Source organism: Thunnus thynnus, chromosome 2, assembly GCF_963924715.1.
Source record: "Thunnus thynnus chromosome 2, fThuThy2.1, whole genome shotgun sequence".
Lineage (NCBI taxonomy): Eukaryota > Metazoa > Chordata > Actinopteri > Scombriformes > Scombridae > Thunnus > Thunnus thynnus.
Genome location: NC_089518.1, coordinates 14,930,745 through 14,944,747, shown reverse-complemented (window position 1 = coordinate 14,944,747; position 14,003 = coordinate 14,930,745). Strand labels below are relative to the sequence as shown.

The 14,003-nt window shown below is 39.3% G+C and overlaps 1 protein-coding gene across 2 annotated transcripts; it reads left to right on the top strand.

The window, feature by feature from the left end:
• The first annotated feature begins 591 nt into the window (after positions 1 to 591).
• syn1 (synapsin I) lies at positions 592 to 12,420 on the top strand. 2 transcript variants are annotated; one of them, XM_067605010.1, is made up of 14 exons: positions 592 to 897; positions 1,203 to 1,657; positions 2,565 to 2,622; positions 4,318 to 4,409; positions 4,582 to 4,738; positions 4,819 to 4,908; positions 5,452 to 5,514; positions 5,618 to 5,760; positions 5,885 to 5,959; positions 6,047 to 6,149; positions 6,239 to 6,388; positions 7,297 to 7,366; positions 7,498 to 8,041; positions 9,528 to 12,420. In XM_067605010.1, the coding sequence occupies exons 2-14, from the start codon at positions 1,335 to 1,337 to the stop codon at positions 9,661 to 9,663; spliced, it is 2,004 nt and encodes a 667-aa protein (XP_067461111.1). In that variant the 5' UTR covers positions 592 to 897; positions 1,203 to 1,334; the 3' UTR covers positions 9,664 to 12,420. The 2 variants fall into 2 exon arrangements, with proteins under 2 accessions (XP_067461111.1, XP_067461120.1); XM_067605019.1 differs by having other exon boundaries at positions 593 to 897; positions 9,566 to 12,420.
• The last annotated feature ends 1,583 nt before the right edge of the window (positions 12,421 to 14,003 follow it).

The window sequence follows — 14,003 nt, the reverse complement described above, 5'->3', positions numbered from 1 at the left end:
CAGAAGATTTCAATGTATTTTCAGCTGTCTGCCATCTCTCTAAATATTTTAAATCTAGAAATCTAGGGCCACAACTAATGATTATTTTCATTATCAAATAATCTGTTGACTATTTCTCATCACTGTCTCCTGGAGTCCAGATAGAAATCTTCAACTAACCAGCCAGGTCTGAAATGTAAAGGTAAGACACTGACAGTGACTTCAAACTGGAATAAGCAGCCAATCCTCACATTTGAGAAGCTGAACCAGTGCTTGGCATTCTTACTTGACTGGTGAATCCTGTCATTCAAATGTGTCAGCACTACTACTTTGATTTGCCACAGAATGGTAGAGATCTCACCACAGGCAAATGCTGCTTTACATGAGCAGAAGTGTTGCTGATACACCAAATAAAGGGGTACAGAGTAAGGCTGTGTGGTTATGATAGAAAAGGGGGTTAAATGTTCCTTTTGTGATATAAATATGTGTAAATTTGCAATTAAATGGTCAGGATACATTGCCTTATTAAACAGAACTCACCATAGGCTTTAAATCCAACAGTAAGAATTAAAAAAAAATATACCTTGCAACGCCCTATTCATACGTGTATTTCATTTTTAAAGCAACATCCGGGAGTGTTGTTTCTCGTCTTCTCTAGCTTGACGTTGGCTCATCCTGCTTTCCCTCAGGATGACTGGGAGTGACGCAGGGCAGACGGAAAAAACTGGAGCTTGAGGGGCAGGACAGGGCAGGGAGAACGGCGGTGATGCAGGAAGGGCTGTAGCTTTGATCTCACAGGTTCAAGCCCGAATGCCTTAGAGGACACCACAGTCACTTATGTGTCGTCTTTCCTGCGTGAGACAATAATAAGGCATCATTTCATCCTACAGGGGCGGCTCAGTGTGGATGCGCTCCCAGGTAGGCTTCATCATGCCTTGTTATGACTATTACTATGGATTATAGTGCTTGCTTTGATAGGTGGCTTCATTAACCAAATCATTCAGATATAATAGTGATTTTTTTTTTTTTTTTTTTAAATTTGAGTCAATTGTGGCGACTCACCTTATTTTTTTCCTGCTTCATTGTCAAGAGGCTGTGGTTTCCTTTACCTTAGCCAATTCCTTAGGCTACACAGTCACGACGTTTTCTATTTCTCGCTTATTTAATCAGATATATAAAATCTGCTCCTAATGGATAACACATCAATTATTGTTTTTCTTTAGGTAACACTGATTCACGTATCTGCACATGGAAAAGTAGCCTAGTCATTCTGTTTTCTCACTGCACACCGAGTTGTAAGTCTCATCCTGTGGGAGGATATTTGGACACCTCTGTCATTTCAATAAGCCTCCATCATGAACTACCTACGTCGACGACTCTCGGACAGTAATTTCATGTCCAACCTGCCCAATGGTTACATGACTGATCTCCAACGCCCCGACCCGCCGCAGCAAAGCCCCGCAGTGTCGCCCGGGCCGTCAGAGAGGCGCCAGTCCACCAGCCAGCAGCCGCAGCAGCAACCTGGAGGTGGAGGCTCCGGCTTCTTCTCATCCATATCAAATGCTGTCAAACAGACCACAGCTGCTGCGGCTGCGACCCTATCCGAGGCAGCAGATCGGGCAGGTGTCTCCAGCAGTGCCAAGATCCTCCTGGTTATTGATGACCAGCAGACCGACTGGTAAGAGCAGTGCGCATTGCCAGAGCGGTGCCTAGTCTAGACAAAAATGTGTGCCAGACCGTGGGTTGCAGTGGCCTAATATCTCGAAGGTCATATGATTCATCCAATGCTGTGAGATATATGTGTAACAAGCTGCCGGCTTCTTACTCAGATCAGAAACACCTTGCAGATGTGTTTGAGCGCTGATGGTGCCATGGCAAAAACGCAACAGACTTACAGCAGAGAAGCCATTTTCGTTTGACGATCAGCTATTGCTTGCGACAAAGCCATGTTGCATTCTGCACTTTAAAGGCTTATAATTATGCCAATGCACTGGATAAGGGTTAATGTCACCATGATGATGCAAGTTGATGTAAATCGAGTGGCTGTAACGCACGGTTACAGTTACAGTTACAAGAAAGACTTCACCAGTGCGCAACAAGACAAAACTGAAGAAATACTGCATTCTACATGTCTTAAAATGACACTCTACAGGTGATAATAAAGTAAGCAGATCTGTGTAATCACCACATTAAAACCCTTCCATCCCACAGAAAACAGTGGTTTTCCCATTCTGTCACATTATGCAGGAGGTGTGAAGATTTGAACACTTACCTTTAGGTGGAGGTAAAACCTTCTGACCAATAGTCTGTTGGTATTAATTAGACAGTTATCTCTATACCTGTATACTGTAGGCTATTTAGTTTCTTTATCTTTTTCTTTACTTGATCTAAGATACAACCTATCAACATATTGATAATGTAATAATATATAAGATAGTGTGCAATATATTGCACACTATCAAATGAGCTGAATTTGACATTAGAGGTTTGAAATGTTCTGCAAACGTTGGAGAAAATATTAGCTGCCAATAATAGAAAAAAATGCCAAATAAACTACTGGATTTAACACCTTGTTTCATGTGCAGGGTGAAGGTTTTCAGAGGCAGAAAGGTCCATGGTGAATTCGACATCAAGGTAGAACAGGTAGGTTTTCATTTGTAACTGCTTGCTTTTTTGTGTTCATCTTTATGCCCTGTACCAGGAGGACAGTTAATGGTTAAAATAAAGACACAAATAGTTATTGGACGGATTCATAAGATAACAGAGTGGCTGAGTGTCAGGTAGAGAGATGTTGCATCTTTCTTCTGTGAAACATTTTTTGTGTTTTTTGTTGATGCTGATGGATTGTCTTTGGCCAGCTTGGGTCAAGACTTGGTTATTGACATGTTGTCTGATTTATTTTCCTCTGTAGATGAAGGCAGTGCCATTGGTATTATTACATCTACTATTTATAGATATATGATTTAATTGTATTTATTGATGGTCATTATTCTCCCTAAAAGCACAAGCAGCCATAAAATATAGCCGCAAGCAGCGATTCTGGGGTTCAAGCCAATACAGCCTGTTAGAAGTTGAAAGTTTCAACAGCTTAAATAAAAATATCCACCAAGTTTGGTGATGTTTGGACAAACTGTCATTGATTTATGACATTAAATGATTTATGAAAAAAGAATTACGCTTGTGAGACTTACAGTTCAAAAGTTATAGGCCAAAAAGAAAAGTTAATTGTTATAGCGCCACCATCAGGCTGATTGGGGTCATATTTCTTGGGTTAGAACTTGCACACAACTTACAGTCAATGGGCAAAATCTCATGTCTCATGTCAATGGGCATTACCATGTCACAAGAATTTTTGAAAATATTTCTAAAGAAGAAGAAGAAGAAAATAAAAATAAAATAAGAAATAAGAAAATAATAATAATAATGATTATAATAATAATGAACAATAGGGTTTCAGCTCCACCCCTGCCCACATTGTGCATTCTTTATTGGGTCCTATTTTGCTTATATGTCTTTATTTTCTAAGGCTGTGCCATGTCTAACTCCCTTGAGGAGTCATTTTGTGAGGTAGATCTATTCCAATGTGTGCACTTGCATTTTAAGGTACTCTGATCAACAACCTGCTTGATACTAATAACTAAATAACTAAAATGATTCACGGTTTCTTCAACAAATAAAAGATGAATCATATCGTAGGATGGGAGCTTTTACTCAGTTCACAAATAGCCCTTAGAATGATAAATGTCTCAGGGACCAGTTCACTAATCAGTGAGTATTGATTGAAGAGGGGACTGCTGCTTTTATTTCCACACTTTAGTTCTCTTTCTTGGCATCCAATTAGGTAAAATATTCAATATTTAGTTTGAGAAATGCGGACAAAGCCTCTCAAAGTGATCTAAACTGTTAATTGTGATCTTTTCGAGTGATAAATCAGGTGTTTGCTGTAGCCTAACAAGCTAGTGAGCAGTAAGGTAAATGAGTAAATAGTAATGTGTAGGCTTAAAAGAGTATTAATATGTTTAAGTTGTTATTCATGCTGTCATCCACTCAGTAGCAGTTTGAGGAGACCCTGAAAGTTTCAAGATCTTTTTCTTTGCCTCAGGCATTTTCCTTACCACCTATTTTTGTCCTCCAATTTGACGTTGCCTTGGCATTTCAATTATTTCCCCTGTGGCCTCCTAACAGGAAGAACACACTTCAGATAAAGCCTGTCATATTATAATTATAATTATACCCTGTTCAGCCTGACTCATGTAGAATAAGTAGTCATTCACTGTACTCCTGCTCTGATTGTAATTATTCATATTTATATGACTGACCTTCCTATTGTCCTTTTAGGCAGAATTCTCTGAAATCAACCTGGTGGCCAACTCCACAGGCACCTATAATGTGGATATTGAGGCAATCAGGAATGGGCATAAGGTTACTAAGTAAGTCCTCTATGAAATATTTCAACTAGTCAAGAAAGTTTGATAATTTGCACTTGCTGCTCATAAAACACAACGTGGGTTTATCTTGAAATCTCTTCCCTCTGTATGCCTAATAACTGATCAGTTTGACTTGCAATGCAGTTCAATATTTTGCTAATGTCCCCTGTCCCAGATCCTTTAAGCCAGACTTTGTGCTGATCAGACAGCATGCCTTCAGCATGGACAAGAATGGAGACCACCGGAACATAGTGATTGGACTGCAGTATGCAGGATTGCCAAGTGCTAACTCTTTACACTCTGTCTACAATTTCTGTGACAAACCATGGGTGGTAAGTGTTTATTTTAAGTAATTTATTAATTTAAAATTACATTTTGGATTACAAATCCTAAAGATTTGTGTTTGTATCAGTTTGCTCAGATGTCAAGATTGTATAAGCAACTCGGCCCAGAGGAGTTCCCACTGATTGAGCAGGTTTACTATCCAAATCACAAGGAAATGGTGAGTTCTTTGCCATCTGTTCTCCTTCTATTCCTCCTCCCCCTTCCACTTGCACTGATGAGTATGTCTTCATGCTAAACAACCCTTAAAGGGACACACACAGACAGGTCTTCCCTCTGCATGGATCACATGTTAGGAGGATAATTCACCTCCGTCAATATTCCATCTCATGTAGCAGCTGAGACCAATCTAATTTTCTGAGGAGTGTCTTGTTTTTTGGGTTTTTTTTTTTTTTTTTTTTTTTTGCGGGTAGAGGTTGGTTTTTTTGGTTCTCTGTGTGCCAGATCAGTGTCACTGCAGTTACACTGAGACTGTTGCTGCAGAGCCATCATCTCCACCCCTGCAGTCAAAGGCTGACAGTATCGAGTCTGCTTTCAGCCATCAATATGAATCAGAATTTCCTGCAGAAATATAGGAGGGGTGCTCTGTGTTTCACTTCTGTTTGATTTGAAATTAATTGAATAATTGGTGTGTTAATCACTAGAAAAGTATCTCAGAAGTCTGAGTTTGTTTATTATAATAATCTAAATATCTAATCTACAGATTACTTCCCCTCGATTCCCTGTAGTGGTAAAGATGGGCCATGCTCACTCAGGAATGGGAAAGGTAGTACTGGATTACTCAACTTTTTACTCAATTCAATGTGACCACAAAGCCCCTGGGACCAATATGTGCTAACATATTTATGTTTTGCATCTTGCTATCCCAGGTGAAAGTGGACAATCAATATGATTTTCAAGATATTGCCAGTGTCGTGGCACTGACCAAGACCTATGCTACATCTGAGCCCTTTATTGATGCAAAATATGACGTCCGCATCCAGAAGATTGGCGACAATTACAAGGCTTACATGTGAGTGAAATTAGCATTCAACTGTCTTGGCATTTTGTAGATCCATCAGATAACTAAGGAATCAACACACCAGCATGTTAACAGCAAACATGTTAATTATTTTTTTTTATTTTTGTATTAACAGGAGAACATCCATTTCTGGCAACTGGAAAACCAACACTGGCTCATCTATGCTTGAGCAGGTGGCCATGTCAGACAAGTAAGAGCTCATGGGATGTAATGTGAGATTGTGTGTCATATTAAGTCTCACTGTACTATTATAGCACTGTTTAACATTATATTGCAGGTACAGAATGTGGGTGGATTCTTGCGCTGATATATTTGGAGGTTTGGATATCTGTGCAGTGGAAGCTCTGCATGGTAAAGATGGCAAGGACTACATTATAGAGGTACTAGAAGGCCACATAATGAAATCAAGGAAATCATTATTTGTGATCAAAACGGAAATCCATTAACCCATCATCGTGTTGATTTTTAGGTAGATGACTGTTCAATGCCACTGATTGGTGACCAGCAGGATGAGGATCGTGTTCAGATTGCGGAACTGGTGGTTTCTAAGATGAACCAGGTTGTTCCACGCACTTCAAGCTCTTCCACAGTCCGTGCCACAGCAGGACAGCCAGCACAGGTGCTCAAACCACCTATAGTCTATTCTTAGTCCTGTAATCTCACCACAGTTACACAATTACATACAAACTGTCCCAGCACATCTTATATTAAAAGTGAAAATTTCAACAACAAAAATATGCGTATACAGGTACACATGCACAAACTGTAAAAATACATTTTATTATTTTGCAGACAGTAACACCTATATTTCAAAAATGGAAAAGTGCAGTTTTTATAATGCTTATATTCAAAAGATCAAAACAGGTCTAGGACAAAAATTATGGCATTATCTGAAAAAAGATATCTACTGTATATCTGTTTGGACCAACACTTAGCATCTCAGCCTTACAGTATTTCTCATTCAGATGCAGGGAGTGAGCTGACATCCACTTCTGACATCTGAGACAAACAGTTCTCAAGGGCAGATGTCAGCCTTAACGGGGGTGTCATCGGTGTCGCAGCTGAGATTTATGGATAATATCACCATGAAGCAACAGATTGAATAATAATGTGCCAAGCACTGAGTCCTGGGGTACTCCAGGCTTAATAGCAGAGATATCAGAGGTGGTAACATTACAGACAAAATATTAAACTCTATCTGACAGAAGTGCCAAGATGATTTGAATATCCTGTACTGGCATCATCCAGCAATCCTGCAATGTTGCACACAAGTCTCCACAAAGTCTTGATGATCAAATGAAGAGGCCATACTTTCCACAACTGACATACTGAACACACATCTGCATACAAGGCATACAATATACTTTGATGTCAAGCTTTCCAGATGTCTTGTGGTGGAAAGAGTTGATTTTTCAGACCATTATTATTGGAATTACCATTATTATTATTCTCCATCATTGACAAAGTTTCTTGTTCTTTCATTTTTGATATTTACTCTCTGCTTTTTAACTCTTGTGTCCTTTGTAGAAAGCAGTGTCTCCTCAGCCTGTCTCACAGCCCAGAGTGCCACAGGTTCAACAGCGCCCCTCACCCCAGGGTAAGAAGTTGACCTCTTTATAATAACAAAAACATGAAATCATACCGTTTTATTTAAAATCCTTCTCCTTATTTCCAAAGCAGGGATTAAGAAGATGTAATGTGATTGCTGCTTCTGTTTTTCTCCTTTAGGTGGTCCTCAGCAAGGTCCCCCATCTCAGCCACGTCCACAGCCTCAAGGCCAACCTCCTGCACAGGCCCAGCAATCTGCAGCCAGCCCAGGCACTGGCGAACCAAGTGCCCAGGCCAAGGCTAGCCAAGGCACAGCACAGCAACGGCCACCGGGTCAGGGAGCTCCTCCTACCCAGAGACCTCCTTCTGGTCAAAGTTCTCCTCAGCGAAGCCAGGGAGGTTCCCCCCAAGCTCAGAGGCAACAGTCTGTCTCCCAACAGCAGCAGAAACCTTCCCCAGGAGGTCCTGGCCAGAAACCACCAAGTGGCCAACCCCAGCAGCAGAGGCCTGCCCAGCCCCCTAGGCAGCAGTCACAGGGAGGGCCACAGCAACAGAGGGCTCCTGGCCAGCCGGGCCGTCCTGGAGCGCCCACCACCCAGCAGCCACGACCTGCAGCCCAGGGCCAGGGAGGCCCGGGAGGACGACCCCCACTGCAGCAAAAGCCTCAGCCCCCACAGAAGCCCAGCCAGGACAACCCGACTATGGGCGGCTCTCCACAACTAAAGTAAGTAACTGTGTATGATCAATGAGTTGGGATCAGTTCTCTCTAATTTTTCATTAAGTGAACCAAACAAAAGATCTTCTCTTACTTTTTGCCTGCCTCAAGAAATGCATGCTACATAGGAAATCTATCCATATTCTTTACTGATATATAAGCCTCCTGAATGTGCATGATGTATTTACATTTTTCAGTCCTTCAACAGCAGTTTCACAAAACATAACATTTCAGGTTGTCTGGAGTGATTGTGATACAACACTGACACAACAACTTGCTGAAACTGGCCTGCAGTTGTTCATAATCACAACAAATCTATCACATCTGTCACAGACTACTGAGTGTTCTGTGGCATATTTTTCTACTAATAACTCTTTGGTAAAGGATTTTTAACTCAAGATACACTTACTAGCTTTAAATTGCTCAGGGTGTCAACGTATAAACCATTTTTTTTTGCAAGCATGGACAATGATATAAATATAGATATATATAACTATAGTTTATGATGCCAATTACTCTGCATACTGTCAACTTTTACAAATGAATCCAACTTTAAGAAGTTGTTTTCAAAAATGGTTCTTTGATATAGAATGTCTTAATATTATGAAAAATATGTTGAATTATATATTATATAAGGCATTCATTTATGATATGGAAATATAATTTTTGCCATCTTGATGAAACTGTATTAAGTAAAGTAAGACAATTTAAGTGATATTTTATCCAAATTCTCTTTCTTACATAATTGAAAGTGTGATGACATATTTGAACCAATACAATAAAACAAATTCCTAGTGAGTACTCACACACACTCAAACGAATAATGCAAAACAGTACGGATTTGTGTACGTTAATGTTGCAATGCCAAGTGACACAATCCATTGTATTGCTGGTTTATATTTTTAAAAAAAGAAGATAAAATGTACAAAATATTGGCAGTTATAACAAGACTGAGTAGAAAATAAACGTAAACAGCAACAAAAAATTAAGACAGAACACACCAAGATACTGAACCATTTATTAAAACAGGCTACCATTTAACTATCAATGCTCTACAAGTACACTTACATTCATTCTCAGTTTCTTAAACGCTGTAGAAATTTCGTTCAGAAATGCCTAATAAACCGACAAAAAATTTTCCCTGCTACAATCTTTATAACTGCCTCTACATTCTCCAGCTGATGGGATCACTGATAAATGAGTTATTAAATCCTGATTTAGGACTTGAAATGGAGCCCTGAAACACTTCGTCATCAATCCTTGCATCCAGAAAAGTCATTCACTATTCATATCATATTCAAATGATACCCTGAAATGATAAGGTAATACTGAATGACACTAGAGAAGGAATGCGCTTTTGTCATCTTTGATTGAGCCCTTTCTCTCCTTTCTCTCTCTCTGTCCTGCCGTGCTCCAGTTTTTTCATTCCATGGGTTTGCTGCATGACTTTAATAGCCTCTTCCTCTCCTCTATTGCCATTTTCCTCTCTTTATAGCAAATCCCAGTCTCTTACCAATACCTTCAACATTCCAGAAACCCCAGCTCCACGAGCCAGCCTTAGCCAGGATGAGGTGAAGGCTGAAACCATACGCAATCTACGCAAATCTTTTGCCAGTCTCTTCTCAGACTGAGATGGCAAGAGCCCCCCCCCACTCCCTCCTCCTACTGACAGAAAGATGGACAGGTACACTGAAGGACTGATTCCTTCTTCTCCCAACAAACAAGGACCAACAGGACACTCTCTCCAATTCATGTACAATGACCCTGATATGAAAATGTACACACTACACACTCACTGCCTAAATACGGTAGTTAAAATATTTTAAAATGAACAAAAAAATAGAGTACACAGTAAATTTAGGCACTGAAGTCTGAAACATTCCTTGCCTTGCCTCAAGCTTAAGTTATTCACTCATCACACACACACACACACAGACACACACACACACACGCACACACACATAAACACACACACCACAAAAAAGCCTGTATATGCATGAACACACACAAATAAGAAACAAAACAACACAATACTGCTTCCACTTGTTTGTCGGTGCCGTAAAGTCATTGTGATCTTTATGTTCAAACTTTTGGTTGGTTTACCGACCAACCAAACAAATTATCTCAGCACAGCTGCACACATAGGATGTCCAGTGTTAGCTAATGCTAGATCTGCTCGAGCTGTTGACCGCTCATGGTGATGTCTTAGCTGCATGTCAACAGGAGGCAATGGTTGCATTTTCCAACCCCTGACATTGGCGCTTGTAACTGTGTTGTCACATGTAGTTGAATTAGTTAGTAAAGTAGCCTAGTAGGTGTTGTGAGTATGTCGTTGCTTTCTTCTACTGTTTTTTGTCGCACAAGAACAAAAGCCTGGAAGCTCTCCACCTTGAAAGCATGCCTTACACAGACAAGAACGTCAGATCAAATGGAGTTGTCTCAGGGATGTCCAATTGGTTGTGACACTTGTGTGTGGGTGAGGGTCTTCCATTACAGTTTTATTGTGGTTGTCTACCATTGATGAAGGAAAAGCATGCATTTTAATGAGGTAGAATGTTTTTATTATTTATGATGCATTTGCACACAGAGTATATTGCAAAATTATACTTGAATTAAGTGACACTGACTGATGTATTGAGTCTATATTTTCAGGTTTATTCATTTGCCACTTGACAAAGCAACAACTCAGCTCTTCTACTCTGGGATGCTGCTGTGTCTGTGACAGGTGTGGCACAGTACAGTAAGATACAGCATAGGCAGGGTTGGCAACTGTTCAGGTACAGTTAGTGAAAAATTACATTATTCACAGACAGTTTAATTTCGTATTCCCTTGACTTCAAAGCAATGTAATGGGAAATGTCTGACTGTAAACCAGCTATGAATTTACGATTTTGCACTCAAGCAACTCCAACCCTGAGTCTGTATCATACAGTGCAGAAGAGTTTCTGCTTCCATATCTGCCTCGCGGTTTTCAGTGGGTTCACAATCTGTGAGCGGAGGCCATACTCCAAAGCATACTCAGCCAAGGAATGTTACATATTAACGGTTCATCTATACAATAAAGACAAAATAATGTCCAGGTATGGGAATGTCAACTGTGGGATGCACCTCTGCAGTAGATATAGCACTTGTGACTTTCCTGCCACCCCTCCTTTGCACTGACAACTCTTTCTTTGGTCACTATACTCTGAAAATTTGAAAGTTTCCTGGCACCAAAAATGTCTTCCAGAAGGAGTGCTTTCCATTCGAATGTTGATATAGTATGGCAATATCATGCTTTTTAAAGAAGACCCAATAGCCAAAAGTGTAAAGGAGTCCTGGTTCCCCTGCAGATTCTCCATGCTGCCTGTGTTTATCAGTCTGTTTGTGTAGCCACAGTGACCCCTTGTGCTCAATGGTGCATAAATGTGTGAATGTTGTTCTGTGACTGGTCAAACCAAATAGATGTGCTGTACAGAGCTCTGAGTGACGCAGATTGTCGCCTTTATCCCCTGCTGCTATCTGTGCTTGTTGATATTACGTGTGTCTCTGAGCCTTTTGGGTTTTATTTTTTAATTTTTGACTCACAATTGTGCATTTCTGTTTCATTTATTTTGTGATAGCTTCATTTTTTTCTATGAGGCAAGACTATTTGGTGCTTGTAAGTTTATGCGCCAGCTTGTGATTCAGGGCTTCATTTTTAGATTTTACAGTGACTCAGTGTCAGTACATGATTGTCAGATATATCGTGATACATCCTACTGGCAAGAGAATTGGTAAGAGGAGGCTTGTGTAATTGTTACACTGAGTGTGTAATTTATGAAAATGAGCCATGTCAATTAGCACGGATGGTTAAATTTGAGAAGTGTCATTCTGTCAGTCAGAGGCCTCTTGGCCATATTAAGACGAACCATTTGACATGTCAGTCTGAGACTGACAGGATGAGCCATGACAGCACTACAACAAAGTTGTTTTTATTTATTTAAGTATTTGATATCCACAGATATGTTCTTTTTAACAGATTACATTATTAATGGTGGATATATTTGACTGTGAATGTAAATTGTTTTCTTTGTTACAGCTAGTTTCATTGTTTTTTTAAAAAATAAAACGCATTGTATAATCATTGTGAAAAGATTAAATCCTTATAAATTTGAGTGGAAATGATTGTCAGTCGATGCCTGCCAGATTTAAAAACATACATCATAAATGTAAGTGCAAGAATCAAAAGCTTTTGAGGTTTTGGTTAATCAAAAAATAAGATACTGCATAATGTAAATCATGGTGGATTATTAAATTAAATGTAAAAAAAATATTTGATGTTATATGCAATGTTTATATTATATATTATGTGCAAATGAGTATGTTATTAAAACATGCACATGTCGAATAAAGTCTATGACCAACAATTACTGTTTTATTTGTTATTGTCGACTGAGTATATCAAGTTTGAAGATCCGTCCATCTTGGAAGCGGGACCCTTCGTCTGTTGTTCTTCCTGAGGTTTCTCCAGTTTTACTTTTCTTATCCAATTCTTATTCAATTCAAACTTATGTTGTACAAGTTGTAAATCTGTCCCACACAAAAAGATTTTGGCCAATAAAACTGACTTGACTAACACCCAGATCAGGAAACTGAAGAAGAAAAAACAGTTTAGCCTTAAATTTGCTTGTATTAAACATGTCTCTGTGCAACACTGACAGTTTGTTTTGTTGTCCACTCCAACTGCTCATCATTGGCACTCTATATGTCTAAAATGAAATACATCTAAAATGTGAGGTCAAGAGGGAGCTTAAACATCTCCACTTTATGTCTAACAGACAGATTATGAAATGGATGAAATACAACTCTAAAGTAAGCACACTTTATGGAGTTGTACAGTGTTTTGCACAGTAGTTATGATCATGGGCATCTGAATGTGACCACAAGGTGGTGTGGGCCTGCAGTCTCACTACCATAGCCTTCAGTTGTGCACAAGATTAACTAGAGTTATGTAATTCATTTCACACTGGTCTGTTGCGAATTAGAATATGTATTTATTACATTACATTACATTACATTACATTACATTACATTCATTTGGCAGATATATTTTTGTCCCTAGAGACTCAATAGGAACAATGGGTTGATGTCATCAAAATATGGAAGTGCATCTACCTCAAATGTGTTCAGTGCTACAAAAATCACACACGTTTTTTAGAAATGAGATCTAAGTAATTCATTGACCTTTCAGTGATTGAACCATTATTATGTTGGTAATGCTACAGAGACAAAAGTTTTATTGGAGTTTTGTCTTCTGCTGTGTTATAAATAGCAATGAGGTCTCATTTTCACTGTGTCCTCTGAGACATACATTTTTAATTACACAATTTTGCGTCACAGTCACACAGAAAACACAAATACCAATGTGTGCATAATCCTATTAAACAAAACTAAGCTGGCACACATGAACAAATGGCCCCCTGAATACAACCCGTCATAGTTAGCCTATCTTTTCTTCTTAGAATAATATCCTAATTCATGGTGTTTGAGGAAAAAAAACACGTATTATGTTCCAGTATCTCTTTTGAATGCAACAGCTGCAGCTGAGAGAGGCCAACAGTACTGTGCACCCTGCAGTCAAAAGAATGACTGTTTCATCACCTTGTTTTGTGCAAATCAATGACTGCTTCTACTGAAATAAATACATTCGAGCAGAGATATTTTACTTTCCCTCATGCCACTGTAAAATGACTTGTCATGTCTAAATTCTTTGGCTGGTACGTTTTAGCTTCGAAGAAGACTCAATTTTAATCACCAAATGGATCAATTTCTTTTTCCTGTTAAAGTTTTCACTGCAGACAAAAGTGTCTGGGGTGCAAAATCCAATTTGCAGGCAGGATGTTATATAGCCCCTCGCTCATGAAAGGTCAGTGAGGTTTTTAAAGCTCTGTCTGCTTGCTTGCATTTCTTATCTAGCTTCCCAGCAGGCTTTTTTATTATTTTATTTATT

Bases quoted from the DNA above. Each gene is read 5' to 3' on its own strand.
- syn1 (XM_067605010.1), top strand. From the start codon at position 1,335: ATGAACTACCTACGTCGACGACTCTCGGACAGTAATTTCATGTCCAAC. The intron at 2,623-4,317 runs GTAGGTTTTCAT...TTGTCCTTTTAG, and splicing joins TCGACATCAAGGTAGAACAG to GCAGAATTCTCTGAAATCAA. The intron at 4,739-4,818 runs GTAAGTGTTTAT...TGTTTGTATCAG, and splicing joins TCTGTGACAAACCATGGGTG to TTTGCTCAGATGTCAAGATT.